This window comes from Trichinella spiralis (genome assembly GCF_000181795.1).
Source record: "Trichinella spiralis strain ISS 195 chromosome Unknown Scfld5, whole genome shotgun sequence".
NCBI classification, from domain to species: domain Eukaryota; kingdom Metazoa; phylum Nematoda; class Enoplea; order Trichinellida; family Trichinellidae; genus Trichinella; species Trichinella spiralis.
The window spans coordinates 1,931,422-1,947,399 of NW_003526944.1; the positions used below are offsets into that span (position 1 = coordinate 1,931,422).

Below are 15,978 nucleotides of genomic sequence, written 5' to 3' on the forward strand. Positions count from 1 at the left end.
ATTAATTAATTAATTATTCACTTTTTATTTTTCAGCAGTTTGTACGCTTTGTTTTTAAATATAGCTTTGGCACAGGATTTTATTTCGTCGTCGTCAGCGAACCGCTTTTTTTTTCTTCAACCAAAAAAAGAACCGAGGAATGAACGAACGCGTGCGTCAGATGGCAAAAGGGTGGAGGATGGAAAGCAAAGGAAAAAAAATGCATAATTAATGAATTAATTGAATAACCGCTTTTGAAGAAAAATGTTAATCACAGCCGACAGACAAATAAATGACAACGATGATGAAGATGTAAAAAAACAAATAAATAACGGTCAATGATGATGAATTACAAATGAAAGAATTATAATGTTAAAAATTGAAAGAAAACAAACAGTAAAGCTTAACCAGAAGAAGAAGAAGAAGAAGAAGAATATCAAACATATTCTCTCATGTATAATAATAATAGTAATAATAATAATATATCATCTTCTGTGTTATTTTGTAGAATTTTCTCAGAACAGCAAAAGCACTGCTGTTACGACAGTTGCAGTTGCAGGACGGAATTGAATAAAGTGAAAAAGAGAAAAATGAAAAATAAATAAGCTACAACCGGCTTGTGGAAAACAATAACAACAACAACAAAACAACAATAACGACACAAGCAGCGAAATCACCGTTGCTTTAGCTATTGGTTTGTTTGTTTGTTTGTTTATTTGTTGTTTACTTGGGTTTTTTAGTGGGTGTGTGTGTGTGTGTTTGCTTGCTTGTTTGCTGTTGATTGCTTTTTTCACCGACGACCTATCACCAACGTCAACAACAAAAAATTTTCCCAAGTTCAGATCTTGATGAATCGTTCAATGCCACAGGCTAAAGCGATCGTCAGAGCAGTGAAGGCGAACAGAATTACAAATGCACACTGCGCATCGGTAAGTTTCGCCGAAAATATTCCAAACATTGTTCGCGCTTTCGCGCTTTCTTCCACTACAGTCTCCGTAGTCTGGACAACGCTAAATCGAAACAAACAAACAAACAAACAAATAAATAAATAAACAAATAACATTTATCATCTGTACCGCTTTTTCACAGGAACCGCAAGAGTTGTGAAAGTGACCGACGCCGCCGGTCCAGGCACTTCGAGCCCGTCAACGTTGCAAATGCGAATTGGAATTATTTTCACTTGATACTGCGTTCCGGGAATTAGATTGCTAAACTTATGACTGTTGATCGGAAACGGATAAACCTGAAATGCAAAATTCCAATGCACAAAAATGAGCCATTTTATTTTCTATTTGCATGATAAAAACAAACAAACAAACAAACAGAATTACCACTTTCACTTCCGGTACAGCTGGCAAACGAGCAACGGGATTCAAGGATACCTGGTAAGCTAGCTTGTCACCGTCGGCAAAATTCGGTTTACAAGCAGGCCAATCGACAGTCGCACCTGTTTCACCAACATCCGTCACACGAACCTGATCTACAAACAAACAAACAAACAAACAAACAAGTTGCAACTCAGGCTTCCAGCTATTCCAACTGAGTGGTAGTTTTACTTTTGAAAGGGGGCGGTGCCATGCGTAGAGTTTTAAAGTGAAACGGCTCGGACCAGGGACCAGCACCGCCAACGCGACTGACACTCCTTGCGCGGAACTTGTAAACTGTACATTCGGTCAAGCGTGTGACTTTGCAGTTGGCCGACGAGCCTTCGTATACCGGTGAAAAGGTTCCATTTTTGTTCTCAATTTCCAAATTGTAAACTACCGTATCGTTAACCAAGTTGACCAAATCAGAAGAGCCAGATCGACGGTCGGTCCAGCGAAGCTTCAGCTGGTTGTACGTGGCGCTGGCCAGTTCCACATACGGAGGAAGCGGAGGCGGTGACAACGTGACCACACGTACAGCCGGCGAGTAGGAGCTAGCTCCGCATTCGTTGAAAGCTTGCACTCGAACCCTGCATGTATACATACAACAGAAGGGGAAAAGAAAAAGTTAATTACAAAATGATCTCAGATAATTTTCCACATTTTATATGGTAATTAATTTGGAAGAAATTTTCAGATCCAACATGTCAAACAGTTGTGCAATCAATGTTTCCCCCCCCCCCCAGGGGATTGCCAAGAAAGAGAACAAATTAAATAACACCAAACCAAAACAACCCTTCAAGCATCTGTTCAAAAATTAGGAAAATTAAAATTCCAAAATACTGCTCTCCTTGAACATGTGTACACTTTGAATAAAAAAAAAATATTACCTGTATGCTGTTTCCGGCAACAGCGATCCCACAGTGTGGTAGAACGAATCGGCAGGCAATGGGACAGGAATCGTCAAGCCAGACGGGGCTGGAGCAATTTCCAAATTGAAACCGAGCACCGGTCGTCCGTGGCAATTTGGCATTTCCCACGTTACGGCGATCTGATGAAATTGAAAACAGAAATTAAACTAACTTAGCCAGCCGACCGACAACTTCTCACCTCAGAAACCGACAAAGCTTCGGCGGTGACGTTAAACGGATAATCCGGAGGACCTGGCTTGGTTCGAATCAATACTTGGCCAGACGGTGCCGACGCACCGATCCCATTCACAGCCTGAATAGACAGACGACGTGTAAGAAATTTTGAATAATCAATACAAATAGAATGCAATTAGTACTTGGACGCAGAACGAATATTCAGTGTCGGCTTCCAACGAACGAAGCTCGTAGTTGAGTACGTTGCCGCAGGAGATGGACTGAAATGGGATAAATTCGGAAGATGTTGTTTCATCGCTGCACGTTCTCGCACGACGATCGTCTTCGTCGTGTGAACCGCTGCTCAACCAACTGCGGGTAGATTCCGAAGAACGACGACGCCTCGAATTCGTCTGCTGCTTTGACGACGACGACGATGAAGCTGAAGCTGCTGCAACCGGCATTTCTCTGCAATATTACTTATTTAAAACATTTGGCAATCAATAATATTCAGAACACACAACAACAACAACAACTTCCTGAGAACAAACAACATGCACAAATAAATAAATAAATAAATAAATAAATAAATATACGATAATTACAGTGCTAATAATGAATAATTAATCCACTGATTGCACAACAGAAATTGCACATACCCCGACGACGATTGACGAGCACAGTGAAGTCGATATTGAATTACTGGCGATCCGTTGTTGGAATTCGGAGCCTGCCAAGTTAGACTGACCGAATCCGACGTGCAACGTTCCAGACGAAGCTGTTGAGGTGGTTCGGGAGCAGCGAGCGCCGTCTGGCATATCAAAGCGTCCGACCAGGGTCCGTGGCCGGCACTGTTGCAAGCACGAACGCGCAGCTGGTAACGACGACCGGGATACAGCGCCTGCACCGTGTACTCGGTCTTCGGGCCCACGTAGACCAACTTCGGCTGAAATTCCACAACCCGCTGCTGCTGTCGATGTTGTTCTTCATTGTCATCATTCGGCTCGTTCAAATCCAACTCGAGCTCGTAGTCGACGGCAACGCAGCCGCCGCCACTGCTGTTGTTGTTGCTGCTGCCGTCGGGTCCGGCGTTCGTGTTGGCAACAGTCTCGTTGGTCTTATCGGTCACATTGCACGCTGCTGGCCATTTCAAGTGGATACTGGTCGCTTTCGGTTTGCCGACCACAAACGGTGGTCGCATCTGACCCGGAGCAACTGGCAAAGTATTGAACAGCAATTCATCGGAAAACTACACACAACCACAAGAAAAGAAAGAAATGAATTATTATTATTATTATTATTATTATTATTATTATTATTATTATTATTATTATTATTATTAATAAATAAAATTAACTGTTCAGTTCAACACGAACGACAACAACAACTTACCAAACTACTGTCTCCAGTTTCTGAGATGTACTTCACACGACAACTGTACGTTAAACCCGGATGCAAGTTGGTCAACAAACACTGGCGCTCAGGACCCGTATAAGCAACGTACCATTGTTGTTGTTGCTGTTGTTGTTGTATTTGCTGTTGGTGCTGCTGGTGCTTTTGCGCCCTGTCCGTATCCAAGTGACCACATCGGCGCCACTCGACCGTGTACTCCACCGCACCCAGTTCCCCCTCCGGCAGTTGCCACGTGACACGTGCTTCACTGGTACTGGGCGTGCCGAGCAACGTCGGCGCCTGCAAGCGCAAAGGACGCACCGGCAACGTACTGTAGACCACCTCGTTCGAAAAAGGACTCTGGCCGTCTTCGTTCAACACGCAAATACGCAGCCGATATTCGGTGCTGCGTTTCAAGTTTGTCAGCGTATATCGACTGTCCGACGTTGTCCAGACGCGCTGAAATCCCGCATCCTAAACGCACAGCATTGGTGGAAAGGAAATTTTGAAATTGCGCGCACAAATTGCCCACCGCTTCTGCATCAGTGACGTAGAGTTCAATTTGATCGGTATCTTTTTTCGCCCAAGTCAACTTCAGGCTGCTTTTGGTCGCTTCAAGCAACGCAGGCGGGTCAGGTTTTGCCGGCGGTATGCCGCAGGTGGTTGTTGTGCACAGATCGCTGTAATCGCTGAAATGAAATTTATGTATACACATGAGAACAACAATATATTGAAGATGAAGAAGAAAAATTCGTCGCCTTTTTTTCTTCCTTTTACTACATACCTAATGCCGTGGTAATTAGCGGCCGCCAAACGAAACGAATACCCAGAAGAAGAGTTCAGCCTGCCAATGCGAGCTTGCTTTGCCAGTCCAGTGTACACTTCGTGAAACTGACCGTCACCGTCGTCCATTTCCAAATGATAGCTGGTAATTTTCGAGCCGTTGTCCATTGGAGAAGTCCATCGCAGCGTGATGGCGGTTCGAGCTCGGTGGAATACCCGCGGCGGTAGTGGCTTTTCAGGATGGGTCGGTTTCGTTCGGAAATTGACCGGCTCTGTCAACTCGCCGTGCAATCCTCGCTCTTCCAGAATCGCTTTCAATCTTAAATGGAATTTCCATTAATCCACACCGACAATACATGATTAATAAAAATTTCACACCTGAGAAAATATTCCGTGCCTGGTTTCAGGCCAAAAAGCCACTGTTCCGTCTGACCGCCGCAACAACGACCGGTCCACGAGCATTTTCCGTCATGTCGCTTTTCCCAAAGCAACACTTCAAAAGTGAACTCGGATGCGTCGATTTGAGGAAACGGACCGCCGCTGGCCCCAGCTTCGGAACAATCCGGACACTGCCAACGAACCAACGCTTCACGTACGCCAACTTCGCATACTTCGGGTGGTTGAATTTTCGACAACATTTCCACAATTTTCGTCATCTCCTCATCTTCGATGCACACAGTGGGATCTTCGATCGGTTCCAGATAATAATATTCCGGCTCGTCGTGTCGGTACCCTATTTTAGTTGAAAAGAAACAACCATGCAACATACAGTATACAAATATATACACAGTGGGTGTAGGAAGAGAAAAAAAAGTGCAAAATGGAATTGCAAATAAATTTCTCACCTGGATAAAAGTCGTGATAATGGGCTGAATGAAAAGGCTGATTATTATTATTATTATTATAGCGTCGTCGGTCCATGCGATGATGCATTCGATTTTTCGAACCTCGTTCTGCTGAACCGTGGCGATACAATTCTAAATAAATAATTTATTCAACGTAAAAATTTACAATTAAAATAATTCAAAAAGAAAAAAAAACAAATTACTATCTCCGGGCATAGTGGACGGCGAACAGGCAGGATAAATATCACCGTGTAGTGGATAAAACGCCGCTGAGCTGGCCGCAGAATTACCATCCATTCTCACCGGTCCAGCGGGTAAGCGAACTGTCGATCCAGTTCCATTGGCACCGAAGGGGATGTACTGCATGCCACCGCCGGCAGCGGGACCAGAAACTACATGGCGAGAAGATGCAGCGCCCAAGCAAGGATACGGATGTCCAGCCGGCATCGGCGGATGTGGATTTTGCGGCGAAAGGATCACGTGACGTAAGGCACCATTTTCGTCAACAATTTGTTGAACCAAATGACCCGGTGGAACATTCATCGGAAGCGGCAACGGTGGATTCTGATCACTAACCATACGTACAGTTGCGGGCCCTAAAAATAGTCCAACAAAAAGTAAAACGCGTCCCTAGTGTCGTGGTTGAATCAGCCAGTCATTTTTCACAGTTTGAGCCAAAAAAGTCCAAAAATGCATATTTCTTTCCATCTCAAACAAAATTAAACTAGCACGTAAAACCCAACATTCAGTATAAACATAAATCTGGAGCATTAACAGAAAAAAAGATGAATAATAAAAATACAGCAAACTGAAATACTGTATAAAAGTCATAAATCATCGAAAGAAAAAGTAGGACAATTTTTGCATTGAATAACAACAGAGCTCAAACTTACATATGTATTTATGAATATGTACTGAGAATAAAACAAAAAAATTTTCAAACCAATTAATGTACAAAAAACCAGAAGCTAAATTATTTTCATAAAAACAAATAAATAAATATTGTACAGTATTGAGAAATAATCATATTTGAAATGAACCCGTGAATGAAAAAATTTGAACAAAAGGAAATAATATCTCGTAAAAAAGAAAAAAAATAAGCTGAAACCAACCATCATCATCATTCATCACATCATCCAGTTTGGTCATTATTTGCCCGACAATGAATAATTGTGAATGAATGAAAGAAAGAATGAATGAATATGTCAACTGCTGCTTTGACAAACAGTGCATCTCAGTGGTTATAGGAAAAAATTATTAATCATCCCTTTCTTAGTGAAGCTGAAATAAATTTCTTTGAACGTGACATCGAAAAGTATGTGAATGAAATGAACGACGAACGTGTTGTCTGTTTGTTCATTGCGCATTAGAAGAAGAAGAAGAAGAAGAAACAAATTCTAAAATTAATTTCTCTTCCTAATACAAAACTCACAAATGTTCACCATTACTGGATGTGCAAAAAAAGTTGTCCAAACACTTACAAATCCAAATATATATACAACATGCACAATAAAAATACGATGATCTGCCTCGGAAAAGTTTAACTCAATTGCAAAAAAAATTCGCATGTTACATCTTCTTCGCTCGAGCATTTGCAAAACATTCGTGAATGCAGTTTCAAAATTGCAATACCCCTATCCCTCCTGTCGAATGACAAAAAAAAATAATTTACGTAATCAATGCTCATCGCCAACGATCAATCATCTCGATTCCATCTAGTGAAGAGAGAAAGAGAGAGTGAGATACTGCGTTTGAATAGCAAATAAAAAAGAAATAAAAAAAACGAATGAAAAATATCAGCAGTGCACACAGCAAAAACTTTTCTCAGAGATTGGTCAGCTGCAGAGGGCAGTTGAAAAAATAAATTTTCCCCTTAATTTATTAAAAGACGCTTTGTTGCAAAATGTTGAAGTTTCAAGGATAGAAAAACAATATTTTATGGATTTTTTTCCAAAAAAAAAACTTATCCTCTTCTGCTGCACAGAGATGCTTGCAGAAATATTGAAATTTACACTACTCACTCACCAGGTATGTGTTGAACTTCATTACCAAGACGAAGGGACAACGTCTGGCCGGGATTGACGTGCACGTAGATGGGATTCGGACCAACCGGCGTGAAACTTTTGTTCAACAACGCAGTTGCACTTGTCACGGCAGCAACACTTGATGCCGTGGTTCCACTATTGTTGCTGTTGCTCATGTCTTCATTGTTGCTTACTGTAGTTGCTGTAGTGGCGTCGTTGACACTGCTTCTGCTGCTGATACTGGCACCGTCATTAACGTCGTGTGTTTTGCTTTTCACAGCAAGGCTAGCAGCTGTAGATGCCGCCGGTGTTGCAGCAGTCAAAGTGGAGGCCGGCTCCGCAATTTTTTCGTCAGCGCAAGCTGACAAGCCAACCGTCGTCGAATTTTGCAATGGTTCATCTCCATGCGTGCAATGGTTCTGCTTTTCCTCTTCCGACGAAATGACAACACTTCGGTTTTCTTCTTCCCTTTCGTCGGACGTGACTTGAGACTGCTGTTGCGGCAAAAGTTCGTGGTCAGTGAATTGTGCATCCACCGCTGTTGGATCATCCGTGAGACAATTCGTCAACTGTTCACTGGTGTCGTCAGTTTTGGAAGAATTCTGGGACGTGGACAAACTACTAGCTGCGACACCACTGTCGACAGTGTCGACCGTATCGTTACACGGTTGATTAGCGCTGTCGTCGGTGGTTGCAATTGTTGAGCCCGAAACCGGTGAACATGGAAATTCACTGCCAATAATACCGTTCTCGTCATCTTCGGTATTATCATTGCTGTCGCGCAAATCGGTCGGTACTAGATCGACATTACTGCCGTTGGCACCAGTATCGTTCAACAACACGTAAGAGTCGAAATCCGGCGAAGCCGGTATGCTCGAATCGATCATCACCGGTGAACCGCTTTGATTGGAACAAGAGAAATAACTTCCGGCAACCTGAGATGGATGATGATGCTGCTGCTCGACAATTGACAAGCCCATCGTGGGCGCCGGTGCCGCAGCAGTCAGCGGCGCGGCCGTGAGCAACAGTTCTTCGTCAGCCAACGCGGGAACAACGTGGTGGTGGTTCACTGCGTCCACCGCACCTGCGAACGGCAACGGCCCAGTCGCCGTCGCTACCATGCCACCACCACCGTCACAGCCGTAAGCAACGTCGATGCACTTGGCGGTCTGCTGAGGGTAAAATTGCTGCTGTTGGTGCAGGTGATGATGATGATGGTGGTGGTGGTGGTGGTGGTGGTGTGGATGTTGGTGGGAAAGCGGTAGCTGGTGGTGATGATTCAGAAAAGACGATGCCCACGACGGTACCAAATTAAAGCAGTAAGAAGGATCCGGCGGCTTCATGCCGGGCATGAAGAGAAGCTGGGGCTGCGCAGGTTCGACGGTGGCAATCCACCGCGAACCGATCGCGTCACCGCCGTCCGTATCGGTAGAGGTGGCCAGAGAAGCCGGCTCGTCGCCCGGCGGCTCAGACAGGTCCTCTTCCCCATTCATCAAGGTACCACCGTTAAGCAAAGATGACGACATGACCGTCTCGACTATTGCTACTACCAATTCGCAGCTCTGAAGTTGGTGTCGACGGCGGATCCTTGGCGGCACCAAACAGCATTACCAAGGAAATGACAAGAATTCACCGAAACAAAACACTGTGCTGTTTGTTCAACGACTGATGGTGAATTTTCCCAATAATAGTAATAATAATAATATTAAATACTGACTGCCTTGTTCGCTGTTGCTACTGCGATTCCACTTTGTCTTCTTCTTCTTCTTCTTGCTATTATTGGCTTCTTATTCTTCTGCTGCTTGCTGCTGCTGCTGCTGCTGCTGTTGCTGCTGCTGCTGCTGCTGCTGCCTCTGAAACAGACACAAAACGACCACGTGAATAACAATCAACAATTCATCGTTGGTGAAATAAATAAAAATTAAAAAAAAAAAAGAAGTGAAAAAGGAAAAAAAAAGAAGAAGCATCTCAAGAAGAGATTAATCAAATTCGACTCGACTTGTAAGTTCAACCAACGCACGCGGAAACGACGCAAATATTGGTGTAATATTAAAAAATTTTTCCAAGAATAAGTTGAATAAAATGATAACAATTACAACAAAAATCCACACATTGAACAGTCGACGATAACACAGACACATACAGTATGCACAATAATGCGTTGCATGAATATCATCTACATGGTGTGCGGCAATTGCGCAACAGCTGCTGCAGCAGAATTAATTTTCTTCAACTGTGCCAAACGATGAAATGACCGACCGCCTGAGCAAAATTCAGCACGCTACATGACGATTATGAATATAATTGTTCACACTACATACGTACACTAATGACTACTACTATTACAACAACAACAACAACAACAACTGCTTGCTGCTGCTATTTGTACTCTGCAATATGCAATGTCAGAAATCGAGCCACAGACACGAGAAAACAAATACTTGACCTCTTTCACGGACAGTCAACGAGGTGAACAAATCATCATCATGTGAAAACAACATGCAGCAGCCTACCAAACTGACACACATACAATACGTACATACGTACGTACGTACGCATATATATACGTATACGTATATGTATATATGTGAATTGAAATGCAAACAATTCAAACGAACGTTTGAATAAATAAACAAATGTAAAAAATAAAACAACAATATTAACATAACGTAACAGATGACGACTGAAGCCCCGTACAGTAAAATAAACAAATCACTATATGAGCAAAATGACGACAACATCACAAAGTACAACAGAATTACAATCTGTGTAGAATTTTTTACAATCAGTTTTTTTTTGTTCATTTTTGAAAATCATTGAACAAACAAGCCCATTTTACGCACGCGTGCGTGCGTGGTCACAGAAATTGGAAATTTTCAAAACAACAGGACAAAAAAAGAACCACCATCAACCAAGTACCATCAATAAAAAGAAGCGTCGTAAAGATGCGGGCAGGAAAACACAGACAGCAACAATACGACAATGGATGTGCTAATCTGAAGAAGGTCAACGGAAATTATCAAAAAACCAACCGACAACACCGCGCGATCAAAAATAAACAATGACAACAAGTATACGGGAAAAAAATTAAAGAAAAAAAAACAACAGCGATGATGACGTGGAGAAGCAGAAATTGAACCGAACCGCAGAAATAGCAAACGAAGCGACAGAATATAGAACTGAAGAAACGTCGTGGTGGAGAGAGAGAAAAAAAAGGAAAAATCAATTTTCCACACAACTCGCCGCTTTGTACGTACGATGATAAATCACCGGCAATACGTCGAATGCGTATCATTCGAATTATTATTTATTGCCGTCAAAAAATATGAATACAAAAACGTTCGAAATAAAAATTGAATACAAACAGATAAATTAATTCTCATCAGAACATGAAGAACAATGAAAAATAAGTACACAACGTTGAAAAATAAAAATATATATAAATGCTTGTAACTTAATTTTGAAGATACTATAATCTATGAATCTATTTATAAATTCTACAATGATGATGATGATGATGATGATGGAGAATGGAAAATTTGAAAAAGTAATGTCGCGTGCAGTTTGGAGCAGAAAGAAACAAAAATACAAGTAACAAAGAAATACCGAGCCTATTTATGATGATCGACAATGACAAACTGAACAACACCAAAACACCTACAACCAACTGCGCAGCACAATGTCGACAGTACATTATGCAAAGTATAAGCAAATAAATAGCTGCGTCAACGGCCATTACAACAGCAAATCAATGAAAAAACGAGCGAAATGCTACAGAATTTTCCACTAATATAAGAATGGAAAAAAATATAAAAGAAACTACACACAAAATATGCTAATTAGCACACGAGATATAAAAACCATCTTTACAAAGCAGCTGATATTGATGTCAGAAAATAAAAATCGTTCGCATTTAAAATTTTCATATTTTGATGGACAATTATCCTTCAAATGACAACAAGAAGTGAGCTTGAAAAAAGAAAATTGACAGTTAACGAGCTAATATTAGCATTATTATTATTATAATTATGGGCAAAAAAAAAACAAACAAACATTAAAATAATCTACTCCACAATGGATAAAAATACAAAATGATATAATAGTCAATCTGTTCAATGGAATCAATCACCAAAGAAGAAAAAAAAAATATATATATACATTTGCCAAGGTTGGATGGCTGTGCAGCGTTAACTTTGCATCTTCATTAATCAATCGATTGAACGTGTTAACGGCAGAAAACGACGAGACCGAAACTAGGGACTGTTCAAAAAGACAATAAAAGCAAGAGACGACAATAAAAAAAAATAAAGGCATTTCAAAATTTTTTCAACAGGAAAAAAAACAACAAAAAATAAAGTGTTAATTAATAAAGCGTCACCATTTCACAGTACACACACACATATATATATATAAATTGCCAAACTTTGTGCGTGAGAGCAGAAAATTAAAATAACAACAATTTCAATTAGAACAAAAACCGACAACTGACTATTATCAAGTGGTGTGCTTGAATAGAATGGACACAGACGATCGGTGACGATTGTCTGTGCAATTTGATATGCCGGAGCGAATAATTGAAATCAAAATTGTCAGAGCAGAAAAATTAAAAATAGACAATGACCGTCGAGCAAAAAAATGTTTCAGAAATTTTCCAAAAATTGATGCAACAACAACAACTGACAACTGACAACAGAAAATTCCACTCTGTCCAGGATTAAAGGTAGATAACACAGTACAGGGAGAAGGGGTGGGGTAGGAGGGGGGGGGGGAGTAACAGGAGTTGAAATGGGAAAAGCAAAAACAACAATCCCACAGTTTTGCTAGTCACCAAGTCGACTGACTGACTGACTACGTCAACTTTTGTACAATGATAAAGTGAAAATTATTTGCACACAAAGCAACAGAACTGCGATAACCGAATTCACCATTTAGAACAATACCGACTTACAGCACACCTTTTAAACTTCATTATCACATTTACAGAATCATTTACAGTAGTAGTAATGGTAGTTATGAGAAAAAAGAAAACAAGTTGTGAATCGAACGAAAGCGAACAAATTTCGACAATGAGATAAACAAATGAAAACAACTCTACAACCGGGTGTAATATTAAAGTCGACTAAGACGATTTATTGATTGATTTGGTGTAGAAAGAAAAAAAACACATCACAGCACTGCACAGCTCTTCTCACCATATAATACTTACTTACTGCATCATTTTTGTGCATTTGAACGTGGTAAAATTGAAAAATATAAAACAAAGAAACAAACTGTCATGCATAAAGTAACGATCAGAGCATGCTGCTGATGCTTCTCGGTCGAAACAACTGAAAAAATCAGTACGATTTCCAGTGTGGCACACTCATGACACATAATAATAGTCCTATTAATGAAATAAATTTTGAAAAAAAACCCGCACAGATAGATGAGCAATAATAGAAGACACGTTTCATGACCAGCTTACAGCTTACAGTAGTTGAAATAGCTATTGTTTCGTCAAAGCTGACAATTTTACTCGACAAACTGGCATGAAAACTTCGAACATTTTCTCTGAATATAATACAATGCCCACGCATACAGGCACAAACATACCAATCAATCAACTGAAATGTGAAATGCTGCTAAAGTTGATCACGTGACAAAAAAAGAAAACAACAGACAAAAAGAAATTTCTAATCCCACGGATAAATAGATGCGTGTCGAGTAGAAGAATATCGTCAATTTATTATAACCAGTATTTCAATTGTACAAAATCGAATACATACCTTTCTCGGTCAGATAATCCTTTCCGTTCAGCTTTATGACATAAATATACTAAACAATTCGTTATAAATTGTACGCTTTACACCGTGAAAATGAACAGCAAATAAGTAAATGAAATTTCTATATTCTCTTCTAAAATAAAACGCTCGCGATCCTTTTACAATACTGTATTGCTTTTAGTATAATTCGAATTCAAGTTGCATATTCTCCATCAGAACACTCAATTATGCTGAAATGAAAAACTCGACAAAGAAAAAACCTTTATTTATTCTTCTTGAATATTTTAAATTATTAAAAATTACACATTTATATACGTATTATGTATGAGGGAAAAATTCGACTCAACCGATTAACGTTTATTCATCAAATTAACCTAATTATGTAAAGATTAAAGCTTGTAAACAGTTTCACAACGCCGATTGACGGCAACAGCGTCGTGAGGAACGGTTTGCATTCAAAATGCATCAATGCCACACTCTGGAGCACACAAAGAACACAACTACAGATGACATAAATACATTACATGCACAGAATTACAAAAGCACACTGACACACCCACGCACATTAATTATACATATGTGGAGAAAATAATCAGTCGATCGAGTGATAAAAATGTAAAATAAAAAGGTGAAAAGGTAAATCGAACAATGAAAATTACGTTGGCCGGAAAAGCAAGCAACCGACACATCTCACAACGTAGCCAACGTAAGTAAGTGGTAAAACGTTTGATCGGTATGGTAATAGCTGTCAACAAGATATCATTACAACACTCGCTTCATTGCAATTCTGTGGGATAAATAATTGTTAAAAAAAAAAGAAAGAAAGAAAAAATACGAACAAGCATAGAAGAAAATACAACAATTACTGACTGGTACGTCGATGTTGTTGACATACAGTGCGCATGTGGGCAGCGTTGAACAGATCGACCACAAAGCAAAGCAAAGCAAAGCTTTCTGCATCCGTTGGTCATTATAATTGGCAAATTTTCCGATCATCACAAAGAGAAAAGCAGCTTCTCACACGTCCAACTAAGAGTCGTGTAATCTTTCCGACGTGACGTCAGTGAATTCATCGATCCGTTCTGATAGGAGCAATTACAACAAAACTGGACGGTGCAAAGCAGCAAAACGAAACAAAAAAATCCCTTTTGACACCGATCTACGTCAGTCAGTCAGTCAGTCTGTCTGTCAGTCAGTCAGTCAGTGAATAGTAAAATGCCCATACGTGGGTGGTGTTGGAAGCTCACAAGCTTTGTGTGCTATACTGCGCTGTGCTGTGCTGTGAGCGCCTACTTACTCTTTCATCACAACAACCTCTACCATCCCATAAATAAATAAATAAATAAATTTATATTTATTTACAAATTCATATATAAACCCATCTGCATACAAAGTAAACCACAATCTACAACAACAACAACAACAACAAATTCTGCTTCCAATTCAACAATCACTTTTCATACATCATATACTGCGCAATGGACATGACACTGTTCCATTTGAAAATTTCAAGTCCATACAAATAATAATATTAACGAATATATTATACAGTGTTCTCAACAAAACGACCTTGTCGGCAGTAGAAGAAGTACGAAAAACCAATCAAACGAACAAGCCGATCACACGGACGACTGGATCGATCCAGCTGCTATCCAGCCAGGCCAGTTAATAATTCACGGAAACGAGCAGGTTATCAAATCGACCGGTAGGCAAACAAATTGTCGTCATTCGTTGAACATTTCGCCAAACTTGAACCCCCACCCATTCCATCCAGTGGAACTCATCAAGCATCTCAACTACATCACTCATATATACTCGAACAACGTGAACAATCAATCAATCAATCAATCCTTTACATGCCCCCATATTACATTTGGAATATATATATACGCGCATCAGTGGCTTCTGCAGACGTTCAACCAGACTACCACCAAACCTATGCCGGCCTCTGTGTGTGCGTGTAGGTGTGGGTGGGTGTGTGCGTCTGTTATGTAACAATAGAGATTATCAGGGGGAGAATAGCAATCCAAGTTTCCTAGTAAACATCAATCACCTCAGCTAAGCTGAATCACGTGCTGGTCAGTTGCGCAATCGTCAATGCTCGTTTGTACAAAACTGCAAACGCCATATTTTTTATCGATAATAAAAATTGAATTAAATCAAAAAAAAAACTGCTACATCTCACTCAACCTGTTGCTGTTGACGAAAAAAACAAACAGTAAACACATGCGAAAAAAGAAGATGCTAAATGACGACAACGACAACGACAACAACAATAAATGGGATGTGAAAAGAAGACAAGTTCCGCTTAATATATAGACCAATTAACAAATACATGCAACAAATGAAACACTATCAAACTGATCCTATCCATTTCGAGTTCGTCCATTGCAAACAATTTTCTAATAATTTCAAAATCACTTCAACACATTCAAAAACAAAAAAAAATTAAAAATAATATTCGACTATTCGAATTCGATTATATATATATATGTATGTATGTATAATTTTGCTTTTACTCGTACAGCGGAAAAATGTGTTCAGCTAGTGATAACAAATTAAAACAATCCAACATCCCTTTCCAAAAAAAAAATTATTAAAATTACACACATTACGTGTGGGTGTATAGAAAAAAGAGAAAAAAGACCCCATACAGAATATCGAAAATGATCAAACGGATGCATTAATTTGAAGCTGATCTGATGATGACCGCATTCGAATCGATACAACTGAATGAAAATGAC

General features: G+C 40.1%; 4 protein-coding genes across 4 annotated transcripts; 1 reads left to right on the forward strand and 3 right to left on the reverse strand.

Moving 5' to 3' along the window:
- Positions 1-817: 817 nt before the first annotated feature.
- On the reverse strand, positions 818-3,629 carry Tsp_04093 (putative fibronectin type III domain protein). The gene is made up of 8 exons (XM_003374859.1): positions 3,088-3,629; positions 2,632-2,896; positions 2,454-2,567; positions 2,234-2,394; positions 1,536-1,933; positions 1,311-1,459; positions 1,067-1,222; positions 818-979 (listed from the first exon to the last, which is right to left on the reverse strand). Exons 1-8 carry the CDS (start codon positions 3,627-3,629, stop codon positions 818-820), a joined length of 1,947 nt encoding a protein of 648 aa, XP_003374907.1.
- Positions 3,630-4,085: 456 nt separating this feature from the next.
- Tsp_04094 (putative fibronectin type III domain protein) lies at positions 4,086-6,597 on the reverse strand. Its single transcript, XM_003374860.1, has 5 exons — positions 6,561-6,597; positions 5,652-6,044; positions 4,982-5,336; positions 4,605-4,922; positions 4,086-4,509 (listed from the first exon to the last, which is right to left on the reverse strand). Exons 1-5 carry the CDS (start codon positions 6,595-6,597, stop codon positions 4,086-4,088), a joined length of 1,527 nt encoding a protein of 508 aa, XP_003374908.1.
- Positions 6,598-7,465: 868 nt separating this feature from the next.
- Tsp_04095 (hypothetical protein) lies at positions 7,466-8,998 on the reverse strand. The gene is made up of 2 exons (XM_003374861.1): positions 8,780-8,998; positions 7,466-8,644 (listed from the first exon to the last, which is right to left on the reverse strand). The coding sequence occupies exons 1-2, from the start codon at positions 8,996-8,998 to the stop codon at positions 7,466-7,468; spliced, it is 1,398 nt and encodes a 465-aa protein (XP_003374909.1).
- An 803-nt stretch (positions 8,999-9,801) lies between these two features.
- Positions 9,802-10,467, forward strand: Tsp_04096 (conserved hypothetical protein). The gene is made up of 2 exons (XM_003374862.1): positions 9,802-9,941; positions 10,302-10,467. The coding sequence occupies exons 1-2, from the start codon at positions 9,802-9,804 to the stop codon at positions 10,465-10,467; spliced, it is 306 nt and encodes a 101-aa protein (XP_003374910.1).
- Positions 10,468-15,978: the final 5,511 nt, after the last annotated feature.